The 19500-nt window shown below is 41.0% G+C and overlaps 1 protein-coding gene across 3 annotated transcripts in view; it reads left to right on the top strand.

Moving 5' to 3' along the window:
* SDCBP (syndecan binding protein) overlaps window positions 1–19500 on the top strand; it is a 35393-nt gene that overhangs the window by 13444 nt on the left and 2449 nt on the right. Inside the window, exons 1-7 of one of the 3 annotated variants that reach the window (XM_025922846.2) lie at window positions 860–884; window positions 1904–1969; window positions 8029–8107; window positions 9555–9664; window positions 15367–15528; window positions 17884–18059; window positions 18783–18954. In XM_025922846.2, coding sequence (XP_025778631.1) covers window positions 1919–1969; window positions 8029–8107; window positions 9555–9664; window positions 15367–15528; window positions 17884–18059; window positions 18783–18954 — 750 coding nt within the window. In that variant the 5' untranslated portion in view covers window positions 860–884; window positions 1904–1918. Of the gene's footprint in view, window positions 1–859; window positions 885–1903; window positions 1970–8028; window positions 8108–9554; window positions 9665–15366; window positions 15529–17883; window positions 18060–18782; window positions 18955–19500 lie in introns of those variants that run through there. The other 2 variants (XM_086695026.1, XM_086695025.1) reach the window with 2 other exon arrangements.

The following is a 19500-nucleotide window of genomic DNA, read 5'->3' as shown; positions in this document are numbered from 1 at the left end:
GGGAGGGGAGAATAGATAGGCGTGTCATTTCTTTTTGAGGTGCTGGAAATATTCTAATATTAGATGGTAGGGAGGGTTGCACAACTGTAGACATATTAAAACTGTAGAATTGCATCTTTTAAAAGTGAATTTTATGGTATGTGAGGGATATGAATTTTTTAAAAAGTACGGTGGTTCGGCATCCAGTCAAGAAATGGAAGCGATACAGCAATTTAAACGGTGAAAGTTGAATGGACGGAATTATTAACTATAACATGATTAAAGGGACAAGAATTGGTTAGCCAAAAGTAAAGACAACTTTAATGAATACAGGAAGAGCAGATTTAGTAGGTACCTACTACCCCCAGGGCTGAGCTGGAGCGCCCCCAGAGGCTGCCCTCTTCCTGCGTCTGAGACCCGGGCCTTGGGGAGTGCGGGCCTTGCTCAGTGGAGGGTGAAGTCGGCGTCTCAAAAGCAACCCTCCTGGCCGTTCTCCCTCTGGGGTGCTGGTGGAGGCCAGGATGGTGCTGTCTCTGGGGACTTGCTGCACATGAGGCGGTGTTAGGGAGAGCTACTCATGGGGAGGTGCCTCGCGGGTGGCAGCAGGCCGGAAGCTGCTCGGCGCGGTGCCGGGTCCGAGGCGCTTCTGTGCGCTGTGGGCCTCGGGTGCTAAAGAAGCCGCTCCCTGGTGGGAGGGAGCAAGGTGCTAGAGAAGCAGGTACAGCGAGGGCCTGGCCAGAGTGGTGTCCTGGACCCTGGAGGCGAAAACCCTCTCTCCTCCAGCGGATCTCCAGCTCCCTGCACTGACGGAGCTTAACCTGGTGCTGCTGGTCACAGAGCAGTGTTCAAGGGGCCCGTCTCCATATCGCAGAGCCTAGAGGAATGCCTGGATTTGGAGAGGGGAGGTAGGTAATAAATTGATAGCTAGTTCCAGAATCTCTGTCCTGCCTACCCTATGCCAGTTTGGGATATGTTCTGTTTGGTTGGCTTTAAAGAAGGTACCAGATACCTATTTCAAAATAGCCAAACAAAATTTTAAAGTACATATCCTTGTAATACTTCTAAAGAACTTTGTTTTAAATTACTAGAAAAAACAACTCATGGTCACTAAAAAACATTGAACAGTATAGAAATGTCTAAAATGTAAAAATTTCTTTGGGCTCCTTATTAGTGGCTCAGTCGGTTAAGCATCCGAGTTAAGCTCAGGTCATGATCTCATGATTCATGAGTTCGAGCCTGTATCGGGTTCTGTGCTGACAGCTCAGAGCCTGGAGCCTGCTTCAGATTCTGTGTCTCCCTCTCTCTCTGACCCTCCCCTGGTCATGTTCTGTCTTGCAAATAAATAAACATTAAAAAAATTTTTTTTAATGTAAAAATTTCTCTTATTCCTTAGTCCCTTAATATCTGCATCATTCGTGTGTCCTGAAGATAAAACTATTGTTAATAATTGCTGTCTATTGTTTCTTCTAACTACGTGTGTGTGTGTGTGTGTGTGTGTGTGTGTGTGTTTCCTAGTGATAGAGATTCTGTAGATACTGCATAGGAACTCTTTTAGGGTTTTGTTAGGATATGATCATTGCACATCTGCCAAGTGCGTGTGCACACTAGGTAAGTCACATAACTGTACTCTTTGACTTTCTAAACTTTTGAAGTGGACTTTGAAGGGAAATTTAAAATCTGCAGTGGATACAGTTTGGTAGTAGTAGTAAGGGAAGGAGAAATAGTTTGCTAACCAGTAATCAGTTTTTAGTGTAGTCTAGATGTTCATATTTTTCCATGTGTCTTACAGTTCAGATGTTTCTTACCGTGTTAAAAATTTACACATGTTCACATGTATTGCTGGTTTATATGTTGCTGGCTATGCATATTATTTAAATTTCAATGAAATTTGAATTAAAGAAATTTATTTTTGTTTTTCCTTTAGAAAAATCCTGCGAAAATGTCTCTGTACCCATCTCTTGAAGACCTGAAGGTAGACAAAGTTATTCAGGTATGTTTAAGCTGTTTGTGTACTTTAAAAAATATATATGTAATGTCATAATGTTCTAGTTATAGGTGAAGTGAAGGAAGAAACTTAAATAGCAGATGCATTCATTTTTACAGTTCAACTTTTTTCAGTTTATTAATTGCAGACTAAAAAGTTACAGAAAAGCTACCAATCTTTTTTATTTCACTGTGAGTTAATGGGCATGGGGTATTATTTCTTTAAAACTGGACTTAAAGCTCTTTAAAGATAGGTTGATTTTAAGAACAAAATTTAAATACTATATATTTAAGTTGGTAAAATACACTTCAACTCCTTAGGCAGTTCATAGTTTTGTTTAAAATTAGTACATTGTTCCCTTGGATCTTCAGGTATGACTGATTTTTAAAATGAGTCTTTGCCTTTTCTTCGAAGTTAAAAATTACAGAAATGGTGAATGCTTTTAGAAGTAGCGTAAAAGCACAATGAAAGTGAAGGGTTTTACTTCCTTTTAGGTATAAGTGGCAGACATTTCACGTGTTTGTCCTCTAAATGTATTTCATTAAGTCAAATGTTTTTTGTAGTACTTCATGTGAGTATTAGTTTTGAAGACAGATGCTTCTGGGGCAGGCACCTGGGTGGCCCAGTCAGTTAAGCAAGCATCCAACTCTGGATTTTGGCTCAGGTCATGATCTCACATGGACATGTGGTCTCTGGACATGAGGTCCAGCCCTACTCCGGGCTGACAGTGCAGAGCCTGCTTGGGATTTTCTCTCCCTCTCTTTCTTTTTCCCCCTCCCTGTGTATGCTCTTCCTCTCTCTCTAGCTACATAAATAAACTTAAAAGAAAATTTAGTTTTTGAATGAAGACTGAGTCTTCTGCTTAAGAAAGTTGGAAATAGGGGTCAATTCTTGCTGTTTTTGTGAGTTTTTATTCTTTTTAACTGGGATAATTTGTAGTATTTAATGAACCTATCCTTTTTTCCAGTTTACATTAAACTTGATCTTATAAATAAGCTCATTTTTTTTTTAGCTCTTGTTTATTCTTTTAAATAACTTTTTTTTTTTAATTTTTTTTTTTTTGAACGTTTATTTATTTTTGGGACAGAGAGAGACAGAGCATGAACGGGGGAGGGGCAGAGAGAGAGGGAGACACAGAATCAGAAACAGGCTCCAGGCTCCGAGCCGTCAGCCCAGAGCCCGACGCGGGGCTCGAACTCGCGGACCGCGAGATCGTGACCTGGCTGAAGTCGGACGCTTAACCGACTGCGCCACCCAGGCGCCCCTCTTGTTTATTCTTTGAATTTGATAAGGTAAATGAAATTCCGTGATTTCCTTCATTAGTCCTAAAACCTTTTTAAAATGATAAATGCGGTGAGATTGTTTCTGAGTTGTTAATTACTTCAAAGCTTCTTATCCTGAAGATCCTTGTTTACTCCAAGTAAGATTTACTTCTTAGTAATTATTTAACAGACATAAAAAGTTTATTATAGGGGCACCTGGGTCTCAGTCCATTGAGTGTCCGACTTCCTTAGGTTGTGATCTTGCAGTTCGTGAGTTCAAGCCCCACATTGGGCTGTGTGCTCTCAGCTCAGAGCCTGGAGCCTGCTTTGGATTCTGTGTCTCCCTTTCTCTCTCTCTCTCTCTCTCTGCCCCACCCCTGCTCATGCTCTGTCTCTCTCTCAAAAATTGGGGCGCCTGGGTGGCTCAGTCGGTTGAGCGTCCGACTTCGGCTCAGGTCACGATCTCACGGTCCGTGGGTTCGAGCCCCGCGTCGGGCTCTGGGCTGATGGCTCAGAGCCTGGAGCCTGCTTCCGATTCTGTGTCTCTCTCTCTCTCTCTCTCTCTCTCTCTCTCTCTCTCTCTCTCTCTGCCTCTCTGCCCCACCCCTGCTCATGCTCTGTCTCTTTCTCAAAAATTGGGGCGCCTGGGTGGCTCAGAGCCTGGAGCCTGCTTCCGATTCTGTCTCCCTCTCTCTCTGCCCCTCCCCCATTCGTGCTCTGTCTCTCTCAGTCTCAAAAATAAATAAACATTAAAAAAAATTAAAAAGCTTATTCTAAGCCTGCAAGAAGTCTTAAGCAACCTCAAGTATGTAAGTTTTTTTGGGCAAAATGTTGGCCTTTCTAGGGTGAAAAACTCCCAGCAATAACAGTAGCAGTTGTATGGCTGAAATTATTAGCTTATAGCAATGATTGGGTAAATATGGGTGGACATCATGAGTATTTATTTTCCATTATAAATCCACTGAGGATATTAAAATACGGTTGGTAAAAGTGTCTGAAATCTGTTCAGCTGCTAAAGGCTTTGATGCTTCAATTTTAAGAGGTTTGTTCAGTCATGTAATGCTCTATCCCTTCTCTCTTCAGTATTTTGTCAGCATTTTTCTTATATAGTTTTATTTCTGCAAAATTCATCTGAACAAGCATACGTTGTTTTTAAAAAGCTTGTGTCGGAAATATTTAGCCTTCACGAATAACAAGCCATTAATAAGACATCAGTAAGGATTTGCAGATGGATCTGAAGGAATGACTAATCTGTTTTCATCGTTTTCTGTTAGTTTTTATAGAATTGAACTCTAACCAGAGTTGCCTTTGAACAGAAGTTTTTGATTTTTGAAAAACAGAAAAAGGAAAGTTGATATTTATAAATGTTTGATTGGAAAATAAAGAGGGCTACGAATGCATCACACTGACCTCTTTAAGGAGAAGCAAATTATATGGGTATTTCCATTAGAAGACCTTTTAATGTTCTGAGCAGGAAGCTAGCTGCTTAGAAATACAACCATGAGTTAGGTAGGGGGAAACTTGGCTTTTTATTCTTTCTGTATTTAAAAATAGTCCTGCCTTAGTCACTGTAGTCCTGGGCTGGTCTTTCTTGTTTCATTTTCTAAGATAGAGATAGGTTTATTTTTGTGCTTGAGATGCCCCTGCAGAAGCAGCGTTTATTTTCTAATCTTCTGACCTTCTACACCACTGCAAAGCTAAATTGCAGCAGCGAACTGGCAGTTCATATTGTGTAAACTATTTCACAAAAGCCATTAGGCTGTTGCTCTTAGCATCATACAATCCCTGAATCTCTATCCATTATGAGGTTGACGCGAGTGTCTCCACGTGCATGCCCTGGAAGGGACTCCTTGGGGATCCCATTCCTTTTTTTTTTTTTTTTTTTTTTAGTAGTTTGAGATTTCCAGTAAGTGTGAAATAGTTGGCTACGTTTTAATGGTGTATAGTCTTTAAGTCCTTGATGTACCTTCTTTCTTGTGTTTTATCTTTACTACAGATTATGTGATAATTAAATATGTCCCTATTAGCAGAGAGCTTTCTCTATATAGTCTCACTTCAGTATGTCTTGGATAAGAACAGAAGCAATGAGTACAAGAATAGAAAAATATACCCAACGTAAAAAGGAACAATTTTTTAAACATTAAAAAAACAATTTTTAAAAGTTTATTTGAGAGTCGGGGAGGGGCAGAGAGAGGGAGAGAGGATCCCAGGCAAGCTCCACACTCAGCACGGAGCCTGAAACAGACTCATGAGATCATGAGAAGGAATAATTTTTAAAAAATAGGGGTGCCTGGGTGGCTCGGTCAGTTATGTGTCTGACTTTGGGATCAGGTCATGATCTGGCTAGTGAGTTCGAGCCCCATGTCAGGCTCTGTGCTGACAGCTCAAGAGCCCGGAGCCGGCTTCGGATTCTGTGTCTCCCTCTCTCTCTCTGCCCTTCCCCCATGCATGCTCTGTCTCTCTCTCTCGCCTTCAAAAATAAATAAACATTAAATTTTTTTTAAAATTATTACGTTCTATTTTTAGAACAGTTTTAGGTTCACAGCAAAATAGAATGGAAGGTTACAGAGGGTTAACCTGTAATTAACCACCCCTCCCTTCAACACATACATAGAGCACATCCTCCCCCACTATCAGTATCCTCATTTGATTGGTATGTTTGTCGTAAGTGATTAGCGTACACGGACACATTACCACTCAAAGTCCATAGTTTGTTTACATTAGGGTTCACTCTTGGTGTTACGTACTTGGTGTTGTTTTGACAAATGTGTAATGACATAGCCACCATGGTATTGTACAGAATCTAGTGTTATACAGAATTCTGTGTTGCAAAATATGGCCCTAAAAGTTCTTCCCTATTCCTCTCTTCCTCCCCACTTACCCTGGCAGCTGCTGATCTTTTTACTGCCTCCATAGTTTGCCTTCTCCAAAATGTCATATAGTTGAAATCATACTGTTTTCAGACTTTTCAGGTTGGTTTCTTTCACTTAGTAGTATGCATTTAAGTTTCCTCTATGCCTTTTCATGGCTTGATAGTTCATTTCCTTCGAGTGCCGAACAGTAGTTTTTTTTTCCTTAGAGGTTATCCAAGAAGTAATCCACTGGCTCCTAGCTCATTTTAGCTGATAGCTGCTGAAAGAACTTTGAAAATTCAACATACACTGAGTTTGTGGACTATTATATAAAATTATAGAGATTTTCATTGCATTTTATTTCAGTTTAGAATGTGACAAATTGTAAAACAATCAATACTAAAGTATGCAATAACAAGCATATCAAAATATTTACAACCCAAATGAATGAAGTACCCTCCAATGCTTTTATAGGCTGTGCTTATTTAAATTAAGCTTCCATCACTCCAAGCCTCTTTGGGACTACTCTTGGCACTAATTTCAGGAATAGGTATAACACTTCATTATTTTTTTAACGTTTATTTTAGAGAGCATGAGCGGGAGAGGATCAGAGAGAGCGAGACACAGAATCGGAAGCAGGCTCCAGGCTCTGAGCTGTCAGCACAGACATTTACACTTTTCATTACTCTTTTACTCACTACTCTGCAAATACTTGTAGAAGGAAAAAAGCTCAACCAGATTCATATAAAAAGTCACGTATCAGAAAAACACCTAAAAATTTAAATACTTTTAAGTTGCTAATATTTTGCCGTTTTGGCATATCCCGCTGAAATCATCTTCGTTTTATCAGCTGTAAGCAGAGGGATACACTGTACTAAATACAAAATTATTACAGAGTAAGCAAAGTGCATACTTTATCATGGGTGTAAAAGAATAATGATTAAAATAACGTATAATTTTTAAACAAATTTGTCAAAGTCATTTCGCAATGCATGTTTTTGTCAACATGCTACTCTTACTGAAATATGCCAGGAACTCCTCTCAGGCTGCCTCACGGCGCATGCCACATTAAGTATTCCAAGATGAAATCCTTTTTGTGATACGGATCTGATTTTCTGAAATCACCATGTATCATTTAGAGACAATATTGTAAAGTTGTATGGCCCACCTCTCTTTTTTTTAAATTTATGTATTTATTTTAACGTACATCCAAGTTAGTTAACATAGTGCAACGATGATTTCAGAAGTAGAATCCAGTGATTCGTCTCTACGTATAACACCCAGGGCTCATCCCAACGAGTGCCCTCCTCGATGCCCCTTGCTCATTTAGCCCATCCCCCCACCCAAAACCCCTGCCAGCAACCTTGTTTGTTCTCTGTATTTTAAGAGTCTCTTATGTTTTGTCACCCTCCGTGTTTTTATATTATTTTTGCTTCCCTTCCCTCATGTTCATCTGTTTTGTATCCTAAATTCCAAGTATGAGTGAAGTCATATTTGTCTTTCTCTAATTTCACTTAGCATAATACACTTTAACTCTGGTTCCATCCACATTGTTGCAAATGGCAAGATTTCATTCTTTTTGGCTGGATTAAATAAATATGTGGATTAAATTGGAAATATGTGTATTAAATAAATATGTGGATTAAATAATGCAGTTTAGGGGCACCTGGGTTAAGCGTCCAGCTTCAGCTCGAGTTATAATCTCATGGCTCGAGCGTTCGAGCCCCACATATGGTATATGGTAAATGTTAAAATATTCAGAATATAAAGTGTATTTTAGATTTGCAGATTTTCTTTGAAAAATACATTGCTGAAGGATTTGAAATTAAACTTTATTGAATAAGACTTAAAATGTTTTAGTTTTTTTGGAAGTACTAAATTTAACTTATAAATTATGGAAGAATTTAATTAAGTATATGTAGCGTTGTAAGAATCTTCTTTTCTTTTTCAGGCTCAAGCTGCCTTTTCTGCCAACCCTGCCAACCCAGCAATTTTGTCTGAGGCTTCAGCTCCCATTTCTCAAGATGGAAGTAGGTTTATATTTTGGGTTCATTCTTCTTGAACAGAAATATGTTTAAGCTTTCTTTGACTGAAATAGGGAATCCAAAAGAATTTTTTTAACTTGTAGCATAATATGTGGTTCAAGTTCCAGTAATAGTAGGAAAAAAATGTTTACTTCAAAATAGAATCCTTTAATCAAAAGAATGAACTATGACTATGAAGATAGGTCTTATAATTTCATCAAACTTAAGTGTATTAAGTTAAATCTCAGCCCCATAAACCCCTAATTTATGACTGCTTCATTATGAAAAAAACCGTATATGTGCACTGTGTGTCCCATGCTACTGCCCTTGAACTTTGTGAACTGTCCTCCACCTTTGTGAGGTGAGGGTGGGGTTTGAAATTTCCAACCACCTCCGTTTGGGGGAGCGTCCCAAATTCTGGAACCTCTACTAGGTCTCCGTATATACTTCTCTGATTCCTTTTCCTTGTGTGTTTAGAGAGGTTTAGACCAGAGCCCCTAATTAGTATGACTTAAAATAAAAAAGGAGTATTAAATAGATTTTTGTAGCCAGTCATCTTATAACTACTTATAACATTGTTCTAGAAAATTCATTTTAAGTCACAAGTCATGTAAAAAGGAACTTAGGGAAATAGCACCTAGCTTTGCTACTAAGTTAAATACTGCTGATATTTAAATATATTGTTTCTAAGATTTCGTTGGAATGTGGTTAATGTTTTTTAAATGCTCTGACACTAAATACATTTTTAAGCTTTGATTTATTTTTTTTATTTTAGTTCAGAAGAATCATTTCAAAGCTGTGTTTATTAAATGAGTTGTAAAGTAGCTGGCTTGACAAACATTTTAGTCAGTTCTGAGGTGGAGATCAGTGCTGTGCTTACGAAATTGAGAAATAGGTTTATTTCAAGAAAAAAAGGCAAGATAATTTATTTGGAAAAATTATTTGTACTCTTCACTATTTAGAAATCTGAGGTTATTTCAGTTCAAATGTCTTTATACTTTATGACTTCCACCTTAAACTTTTTCTGTATTTCCCATTTCTAATTGTCATTACAGAGACAAGGAGACGATTTTCCAAATTGCTAATTTATTTATTTTTTTTTTAAATTTTTTTTTCAACGTTTATTTATTTTTGGGACAGAGAGAGACAGAGCATGAACGGGGGAGGGGCAGAGAGAGGGGGAGACACAGAATCGGAAACAGGCTCCAGGCTCTGAGCCATCAGCCCAGAGCCTGACGCAGGGCTCGAACTCACAGACCGCGAGATCGTGACCTGGCTGAAGTCGGACGCTTAACTGACTGCGCCACCCAGGCGCCCCCCAAATTGCTAATTTAAATTCATTCTAGATTTTCTAAATTAAATGTAGTTTTTAAATACAACTAGAAGCCCATAACAACAGTTTTCATATTAAACATTCCTGTGCTTTTTTTCTTTATGCATTCATTTATGTTAGGTCTCTATCCTAAACTGTATCCGGAGCTCTCTCAGTACATGGGGCTGAGTTTAAATGAAGAAGAAGTCCGTGCAAATATGGCCTTGGTCCCTGGAGCATCAGTTCAGGGGGTACGTATAGTGTAATTAATTTTGAATTGTATAAAAACATATTTTAGACATAGATAAAATGTCTTACGGCCAACTCACAGATCTGTAACTTCTCTAATTTTAGATTGCCTTCTGGATCTCACTTCGTAAATGATCTGCTTTCATCCTTTTACCACTTTTCTAGTTTCTTAGGAGTGAAAATTCAGACGCCGCTGACTAGTCCGTTCTCCTTAGTCTTCTGCATTTAGTCAGTTACGAAGACCTGGTGATTTTGTCTTCACTGTGATTTTTGTATTCCCTTTAGTCATTCCAGTGCCGCTATAACCCTACTCAGGCTACTTCTAACCTCTTCAATTCCCTCGAGTGACTTCTTATATCAAACAGTACTAAGCTGCTGCTGGATTCATCTTTCTGAAGTACAGGTCTGTCATATCTCTTCGGTCACAATCTTCTAGCACTCCGAAGTCTAAAGCTCCCTGTAATAAGACCCCAGATTCTAGGCTTAAATCTGATGCATCTCACAGCCTCTTATTAAGGTCTTTGCTGTAAGGTCATAGCCCTTTATAGCACTTATTATAATTACATCACAAAGACAGGGTCCACGTCTATCTTGTTGCCATAAGTCCAGTACTTAATACGGTACCTGGCATTTATCTGTTTACCAAATATTTATTGAAAACTTGCCTGGATCAGTCAGAGCCCATTTGGTAGCAGAAGAAATTAGAAAAGTTGAAGACTTGAAAACGCGGACGTGGAACAGAGATGTAATTGCAGGAAGTAGCTGCTGCTCCTAGCACTGGGGTGGCACGGGGAAGGGTTCGGGGTTCGCAGAGCCCGCAAGCTTGGGGGGAAGGGCCCCTTGGAGCTGGGCCTCAGACCTGGCAGGAGAGGACACCGCTGTTAGCACCGGCACCTCGGAGAGGGTGTGGCGAGGCCGGTTCTGGGAGTGGCAGTAAAAGCTGGAGAACGGAATCAACTCCTGCCCCCAAGATGAAGGGTGAGGCCCAGGCCGTGCAGACAGGAACAGGAAACAGAGAGGAGGGAACAAGGCACTCGTCCTCCGCTAGCTTTCCGGCCTCCTGTGGTGGGTGCTGACGAGAAGCCCCCTGACCCAGGAATACGCACGCAGTCTGCACGTGGAAGCCCCAGTGTCGCCAGATAGAGCCTAGGAGGGTGGCTTAAGAGCTGGCACTGCCTCCTCCTCTGACTCCTCAGTATGTGCACACGCTTCTCCGAGGATTTTAATTTCCTGGGACAGCAGTTACTTCGCAGGTGCCTTTTAAAAGATGTAATTCTTGGTAAAACCGAGGTTCAGTCCGCTTTCTGTTACGGGAGGCCCTCACGGTAAGCGTTTTAGGCTTTGCTGGGCACATGGGGTTCCTGTCGCATGCTCTTGTGGTTTTCTTTGTTTGCTTACAACCTTTAGAAACAGAAAAGTCATTCTGAATCCGGGGTGTATAAGCCAAGTCAGTCACCACTGATGTCACGGCGTTACTCTTGCCCTTTCTCCAGAATGGGACAATGCCAGTTATCATAGCCATGTCTGGGCAGCGGCCTGTGGTACCAGTGACTGTGCAATATCAATTACTCCTCACTACTCATGTTCCCAGCTGAATATTTGTAAGCTAAAGACAAAGGTATCAAGTTCACTGCTATAAAAAATTCAGGTATTTTGGGTAAAGGAAGTGGGAAACAAAAAGATTAATTGCTGTATTTACAGAAGGTGTACGTACAGGTACAATCACAGAAGGTAGTCATGGCTACTGTGATTATTTTGGTGACTGATCGTGATGCTGTAGTTGGTATTATGACTCCCTTTGACTGCTACACATTCTTTACCCCCTCTGCCTTGAGCTGGTCTTTTCTTAATACCTACTGGGGTGACCTAAACCATTTTTGAAGTGTCTGATTCTCTGGGGTTCCTTTTTTTTTTTTTTTTAATGTTTATTTTGAGAGAGTGCAAGCAGGGGAGGGGAAGAGAGAGAGGGAGAGGGAGAGCGAGAATCCCAAGCAGGGTCCGTGCTGTGAGCACAGACTGGACACTGGACTCGATCCCACGAACTGTGAGATCATGACCTGAGCCGAAACCAAGAGTCAGATGCTTAACCAACTGAGCCACCCAAGTGCCCTAAATCCCTGGGATTCTTAAGCATCTTGCTTTCTCTTTTGTTTTATTTTGTTGCTGGAGATTTCTACTAACCTTTGCCATGTAGTGAATTTTTCATTTCACATACTGTATTTTTCTTCTCTAGATGGTCCAGCTGGTTTTGAGTCCTCGAGTGTACTGAGCATAATCATAGTAGCTATTTTAAAATCCCAGTGTGCTAATTTTATGATTTATTATTTCTGAGTTTCTATTAACTGCCCTTGCCCCTAATCGTGGGTTACATTTTCCTCCTTGTTCACAGGCCACCTGTTTTTTTAAAATCCGAACTGAATATTGTGAAATTTACGTTTTTCGATGCTGAATCGTGTTGCACTTCTAGAAAGAGTGTCGGCACTTATTCTGGCAAGCAGTTAAGTCAGTTACATGTGCATCAGCTTGGTCATTCAGACGCTTGATTTTACACGTTGTTAGGGTAGGTCTGAGGCAGCCTTTATTTATTTATTTTTAATTTTTATTTTTTAATGTTTATTTTTGAGAGAGAGAGAGAATGCGAGTGGGTTGGAGCAGAGAGAGAGGGAGGCACAGAGTACAAAGCAGGCTCCAGGCTCCGAGCTGTCAGCACAGAGCCCGACGTGGGTCTCATGAGCTGTGAGATCATGACCTGAGCCGAAGCCGGACGCTCAACCAACTGAGCCACCCGGGCTCCCCAGGGGCAGCCTTTATTTTATTGTAGGGTTGTTGTAGCCCCATTACTCAACATGTGTGTCCCCTCAGGTTCTCTGCTGAAGGTCCTGGGTATTTAATGAGCACACCACACTTGCTGGTAGGACCCTGGATGTCTCCCAGTCGTGTGGGATCTGCGGGAAGCCTCAGCTTACAGCTCCCTGCATGTTCTTTGCCTGGCCTTTGGAGCCTTATTTCATAGATACCGGGATTAGCATTCAGCAGAGGGTTCAAGGAGACCCCTGTACAGCTTTCTGGAGCTTTTTCTCTGTGTAGCTCCCTCCTTTTTGGAACTCAGCCCTATAAATTCTAGCAGTCTTTCTAGCTGCTTCTGCCTTCCTGATTTTTGTCTTTTCAGCTAACAAGAGCACAGTGCTCTGCTTGGGACTTGTACTTCTGTGTTCCAGTCCAGATAGTGGTCTGGGCAGAAAGCCAGGTGATGACAGGGCTCACCTCATGTGTTTCCCATCTTTCAGGGATTACTGTCCTACACTACCTAGTGTCCACTGTCCAAAAATTGTTGCCTCCTATCTTTCCAGTTTTCTGGTTATTTATCGCAGGAGGTAATTCTGGCTCCATCATGACTACAAGCTGAAGTGTATTTTTCTATTAATTTTACTGTTGGACATGGAAGACCTAAGAGGCATCTCAGAGAACTTTCTGGATTCCAAACATAGTCTAGAACCCGTTATCAAGCAGCAACCCAATTTCACTTGGTAACCAGAATTAATCACACTAGCCAATTTAGTAACCTCCTCTTGCCTTTGTTCAGTGGCATATGAAGTCCAAAACAATGGTTAGGTGATGTTCTTCTGATTCAGAGGAGACAGTGTTGTGCTCCCAGGTGGAGGCATGCCTCCTTCGTAAATAAGACCTTCACACTGTAGAGCTCGGTATGGGGGTACGGGGGGCGGGATGCAAAACTTGTGTGTGTGTTTAGATATGACGGTGAGAGGAACTATTCCCACAGCCACACCTTGGTTTCCAGATCTTTTATTCTGGCCTTGGAAAAAACTGCATCACGTTCCAAGCATATATTCTAGAAGCTGGAACCCTTTTCAGGGTGCTGTCTTCCACTGGCACCTTAAATGAGGGGAGATGAGAGCCAGTAGCTTAAGAACCCACATGTTCCATGCACTGTGCTAGGTGTGATAGATCTAGTAGTGAACCACAGCAGTGTCCCGCCCGCCACACACGCCAGTGCAACTCGCATTGTAGGCAAATAAGCCAGCGCTTATGACATGAACCAAATGAATAAAGTGCCAGGGCTATATGTCAATGTCGTGAGCATATGTGTTCTCTCTGAGGGGTTGACATACGATGAGTACAGAACTGAAGGAAATGAGGGAGTAGGGCACGTGAATATCTGATAAGAGAACACTGAGAACTTGAAGGCTTTCGGGCAGAAATGAACTTGGTGGACTTGACAAGACTTGTGTGATGGCCAGAGGAAGCAAGGGTAGGACGTGGTGGTAGCAGATGGCATTGGAGGGGTAGTGAGGGCCGGGTGGTCTGTGGCCTTGTAGACCGTGGTAAGGGATTGGGATCTGAGTTGTGGGAGTGGTGTAATCTGATTTCCTTGTTTCCTTTTTTTTTTTTTTTTTTTAAATTTATGTTTTTGCTCTGTGGACAGTCAGGAAGACGGTCTAGAAGGTTATTGTAGTAGCCCTCTCCGGAAATGGTTGCTTGCTTAGAATGGGGGTAGGGCGCAGAGATGATGTGGTGTTGGTCATAGTAAGTAAGAACACCTAGTAGGTCAAGTACTTAAAAATACTTGCTGGAAAAAATAAAGATATTTCAAAAGTAAAACCCCCTCCAAAGCCCCCTTGCCCCTTTGTTCTATATTCCAGCCAAACTGAATAATTCATTGGCTTCAATTTTTCCGTTTCTATCCCATTACCTGATTTTCCTGTGTCTCTTACAGCTGTAATCATCTCGTTTTGAACCTGTATAATCTCATAAGTAATATTTTCTGGCATTGTGTTCTGATTTCTAGCATAATTTTATGTGTGCATTACTCCCGTTAAGACTTTCAGCTTGAGGAATATGCGGTCATAATTACCACACATTCTGAACCAAAAATTTGCAATCTGTGAATACGTAGTTGAGGTTCCTTTTTCCCTGTTATTGTTGCTCTGAGCTCATAGTTCTTAGGTAGGTCAGAGGTTCTTTTGACAGATTCCAATTAAGAAGGCTTGGTAAGCTCTTCCCACATTATCTTTTTGGTTGAAGAAAGGGTCCGCTTAAACTAGAAAACCAGTTTTGGTCAAGAAAACTTGAGAAAACTGAGAAACTGGAAACATGGTACCTGCCATGAATGCCAAGTATAGCTCTTCTCGGTCAGTCTGCTTTGTGCGTACAGTTGGTTAGTCCATAAATGTTCACTGTGGAGGAGGAGAATGATCCTGTCTCGTGTGCCAGCACTTCTGGAACATGCAGTTTTAATCCTTACAATGGCACTGTGAGGTAAGAAGGTTCTCCCTTTTATAGAAACTCTGAAAGGGTCAGTAGATGGCTATACATCAGACCATATACAGAAGAACCCTCTGGAAAATGTGTGTTTTCAAGAGTATGATGTGGCCTTTAAGCTCAAGGATAATATGTTTGAGTGAAGACAAGCCAGAGTATACATGAAGCAGATATCCGTGAATTCAGAAGGCGACAGAGAAAGCCATTGAATCTTTTGGAGGTGATACATGTGGTAATAAATTTCCTTTAGGATTAGTAAATAAAAGCTGGGGACATTTTTGTGTAAATCCATTTATTTGAAGGAAACAGTATGCAGATTACTTTGTGGGAAACCACAACTGAGTATATTCAAGTTACTTGTCATTTTAGGTTTTTTCATGAAGAATGTTTCTAAGTATTGACACGTTGTATATGTTTTTGTCAGCAGCTGGTAGCACGACCTTCCAGTATGAACTATATGGTGGCTCCTGTAACTGGTAATGACGTTGGAATTCGTAGAGCAGAAATTAAGCAAGGGATTCGTGAAGTCATTTTGTGTAAGGATCAAGATGGAAAGATTGGGCTCAGGCTTAAATCGATAGATAATGTAAGTATTTTTAATTATATTTCAGTTTGTCAAAATAGCTTATGGGATATTAAGTGATCACTATTAGCATAATTTACAGTGCAAATGTTTAAAAAAAATTTTTTTTAATGTTTATTTTTGTGAGAGAGCGAGCATGAGCAGGGGAGGAGCAGAGAGAGAGGGAGACACAGAATCTGAAACAGGCTCCAGGCTCCGAGCCGTCAGCACAGAGCACGACGCGGGGCTCGAACTGATGAATTGCGAGATCATGACCTGAGCCAAAGTCGGACACTTAACTGGCTGAGCCACCCAGGTGCCCCTACAGTGCAGATGTTTTAATTAATTATATTGCATCTATAATCAAAATTATTTTGAGTCCACTAACTTAAATTTTTCCACTTGGAGATGCTCTATTCTGCAGAGGCAGAGCTGATACTTCATTACCTTAAGTGAATTATTTTTTGAGTCTCCTTTCTGGAATAAAGTTCATCGGTCTATGTAGAACATAGTTTATACAGATAAAATTATGACCTTCAAATAGGGCATCATATGTACATGTTAAGAAAGACTGACCAGTGAGAGTTGGTGGTCTTGTGTGTATTTTCCAATAATGATCATTTAACTTGTGAAGTGAGTTTGCAGCTTGTTATTGCCATCCTTCAGTGTGAATTTAATAGGTCATTTTTTGAGCAAAAGTGATTTTCTAATTAGGGCAGTCATTATTTTACTTTGTAATTACTTCTTACCGCACCATACTGAAGAAGTTAAATGGGGTGGTTACTCTCTGAGGAGGCGTTTAGGATTGTTAAAGACATGCTGAGTCTTTACCCCGATTTGTGGTTTCAGGCATTACCTCGGATTCCTTATCAGTCTGAAGTCTTACTAGCTTAGTGTGTCCCACCTTTTCACATAGAAAATGCTAAAGGTAATGAGTGTTGCACACTGTGGTAAATGGCTGAGGCTGATCCTGGCAGGAAGCCCCAACCCTGCCTGCCTAGCCGGAGGGCTCAGGGCATCAGCAGCTCGCACACCTGAAATTTACGCAGGACACGTCACCACGCTTCCTCGGAAGCCCTGACTTCGCTGCCTTTCCTTCCTTTTCAGTAGTGTATGCAGCCCCTTCTGCCGGGATTTGCTCTCTGCTCCTTCCTCTGCCCTAAAAGACAAGATACTCTTCATAGGCCCCTATCTCCATTGCACTTATCCCTGCAGTGGATTTCGCCGTTTGGCCAAAACTCCTTGCTCTGACCATTTCATAGGGGGCCACCCAGTTTTCGGTACTGTCCTAAAGTAAGCTGTAAGATACGGGACAGGAATTCTGTCCGACCCAGCCTAAGAGTATAGAGAGGGTCTAGCTTTGTAGATGCTTTCATATTTTGCCAAGTTTACTCTTCTTTATTTCTGAGACAGAGCGAGAGTGTGAGTGAGGGAGGGGCAGAGAGAGAGGGAGACACAGAATCTGAAGCAGGCTCCAGGCTCTGAACTTATCAGCACAGAGCCCGACGCGGCGCTTGAACTTGTAAGCCACAAGATCATGACCTGAGCCAAAGTTGGATGCTTAACTGGCTGAGCCACCCAGACGCCCCAAACTTGTATTTTTTTTTTATATTCAACATCTGAGATTGAGAGTTTATAAGAGTATAAGTATCCATGTGGGTTTAATTCTCTGTTGACTAAACTTGAGTTTTCTGTATTTATTTCATAGTGGATTCTTTATAAAAATTGGAGTGGTATTGAATGTACCTTTTAGGCTATTACATAAACCTTAATCTTATTTAATTAACCCTATTTACTTCTTTGTAATTTAGCAAATGGGTTGAGGAGTCCTTCAACTCTAAAGAAGAGTTATGACCTTACACTGTCATTTAAAACAAATTTTTTTTTTAATGTTTATTTTTGAGAGGGGCAGAGAGAGAGGGAGACACAGAATCCGAAGCAGACTCCAGGCTCTGAGCTGTCAGCACAGAGCCCAGTGTGGGCTTGAACCCATGAACCATGAGATCATGAGCTGAACTGAAGTCATGCTCAACTGACTGAGCCACCCACCCAGGCACTTGTAGAAACCCTACTTTGTTTTCCTTAGACTTTTTATTACAAGATGAAGGGGATGATTGAGGTTGGTCAGGTGGGTCATGATTTGAGGTAGAAATTACTAGTGTGATTTTTACGTTTTTGCCCTAATTCCTGGGGTCATTGCCTCCATAAAATTTTCAGTTTCTTTTTTGGGAGTAATGATGCATACATATTCATGAAGTTTTTTTTTTTTTTTTAACTGGGGTAGATTCATAACCTGAACAGTTGGTTCTTAATTTTCCAGTGTTTTTAAACCATATCGTAACAGTGGCAAATGACTAAAGTTATTTCCTTATTCTCTAGGGTATATTTGTTCAGCTGGTCCAGGCAAATTCTCCAGCCTCTTTGGTTGGTCTGAGATTTGGGGACCAGGTACTCCAGATCAACGGGGAAAACTGTGCAGGTTGGAGCTCTGATAAGGCACATAAGGTGCTGAAACAGGCTTTTGGAGAGAAGATTACTATGACTGTTCGTGACCGGTAAGTTGACTAGACCGTTGAAATGGAAATTCAAGACTAGTTTTCCATTCTCTTGGGCTTTGAGATTCTGTGAATATGATTGACTGTGTTGCAGAAGAATATTGGATGTTATTGATTAGCCTTACAGTCTTGCAGTTGTTCGGTGCCGATTTTTCTTAAAAATTTTCAGAGCATTCTGGTTTCGTATGCATCCTCTAGAAGTTACCTTCCTGTCTCTTTCTCTAGATCGTAGTAAATGAACATTGGAAGGGCAAGCAGTATGGCATCTCTGGCCTCACTTTCCAGTTTACTGTTTAGACATCCAGCGTAGGAGGGACACAGTGCCAGGGTCCCTGCAGAACTCCCAAGTTGGGGTGGGAGTTCTAAAAACCAAATCTGGCCTTCAGGGGGGTTATGAAGCTCTAGTTGCCAAGGTAGAAAGGTGGCATTTTTATATTTAGCAGTTTATAAACCAAACATTTGGCACGGAAATAAGGCCTCTATTTTCCTGCCCCTTAGCAAGTGTTAAGGGTCGACCTATGTCACATTGGTACAGTTAGCTTTTGGGTTTTTATTCTTCTCAGTTATACTTCGGTTTTATCTAATTTTGTTCCTAATTTCTCACACGGTAGGTGTTTAGTAAACATTCTGCAGATGGAACATCTTCTCTACTTTAAGGAGAATTGTGAAGAGTAACTTGGGCCAATAGAATTAAATTTTTCACTTAACCCATTATGTCTGCAGGCCCTTTGAACGGACGATTACCATGCATAAGGATAGCACCGGACATGTTGGGTTTATCTTTAAAAATGGAAAGATAACATCCATAGTGAAAGACAGTTCTGCAGCCAGAAATGGTCTTCTCACAGAGCACAACATCTGTGAAGTCAACGGGCAGAATGTCATTGGGCTGAAGGTGAGAACAGAACTTGGGTCTCGTGCTACCTTTCCCATTTGTTTCAGTGGCATTTGCATGTAGACTTGCAAAATAAATAGGAACTTGGGGAGATGTGGGAACTAGGACTCTGGCTGTGCTCTCAGGCCAAAGGAATTACCTGGACTATTCTCTGGAATTGTCGTTCCTATAGCACAGGGCTTGACTACTATGATCTCTGCAGTCCCTTGAACTAGAATTCTGTGGAGATGTGGGCATTGAGGATTTTGAGGACATTCTGAATGAGTGATTGCTCAGCTTTTTCCAACCCAGGAATGGTAGGAAGTGAGTAATGGTTTCTGTTTAGATTAGTACCACATTTTCCCCCTCCACAGATTCCTAAATAAGGCTATGTTAGGGTCGAAAGGTTTTCATTAAGACCTGCTCGTTTCATGAACTTGGTTAAGAACGCACTGTTAACTGAGAGGACACGGGAAGTCTTGTACATGAAGAAAATTATTTCATCTTAAGTAATGAAAAAGATGATTCTTTGGCTACAATACTTAGTTTACTTAGCAGTTTTGTTAC

The sequence above is a fragment of the Puma concolor genome, chromosome F2 (genome assembly GCF_028749965.1).
Source record: "Puma concolor isolate L17-30 chromosome F2, mPumCon1.1.hap2, whole genome shotgun sequence".
NCBI lineage: Eukaryota > Metazoa > Chordata > Mammalia > Carnivora > Felidae > Puma > Puma concolor.
This window is presented reverse-complemented; position numbering and strand designations above follow the sequence as displayed.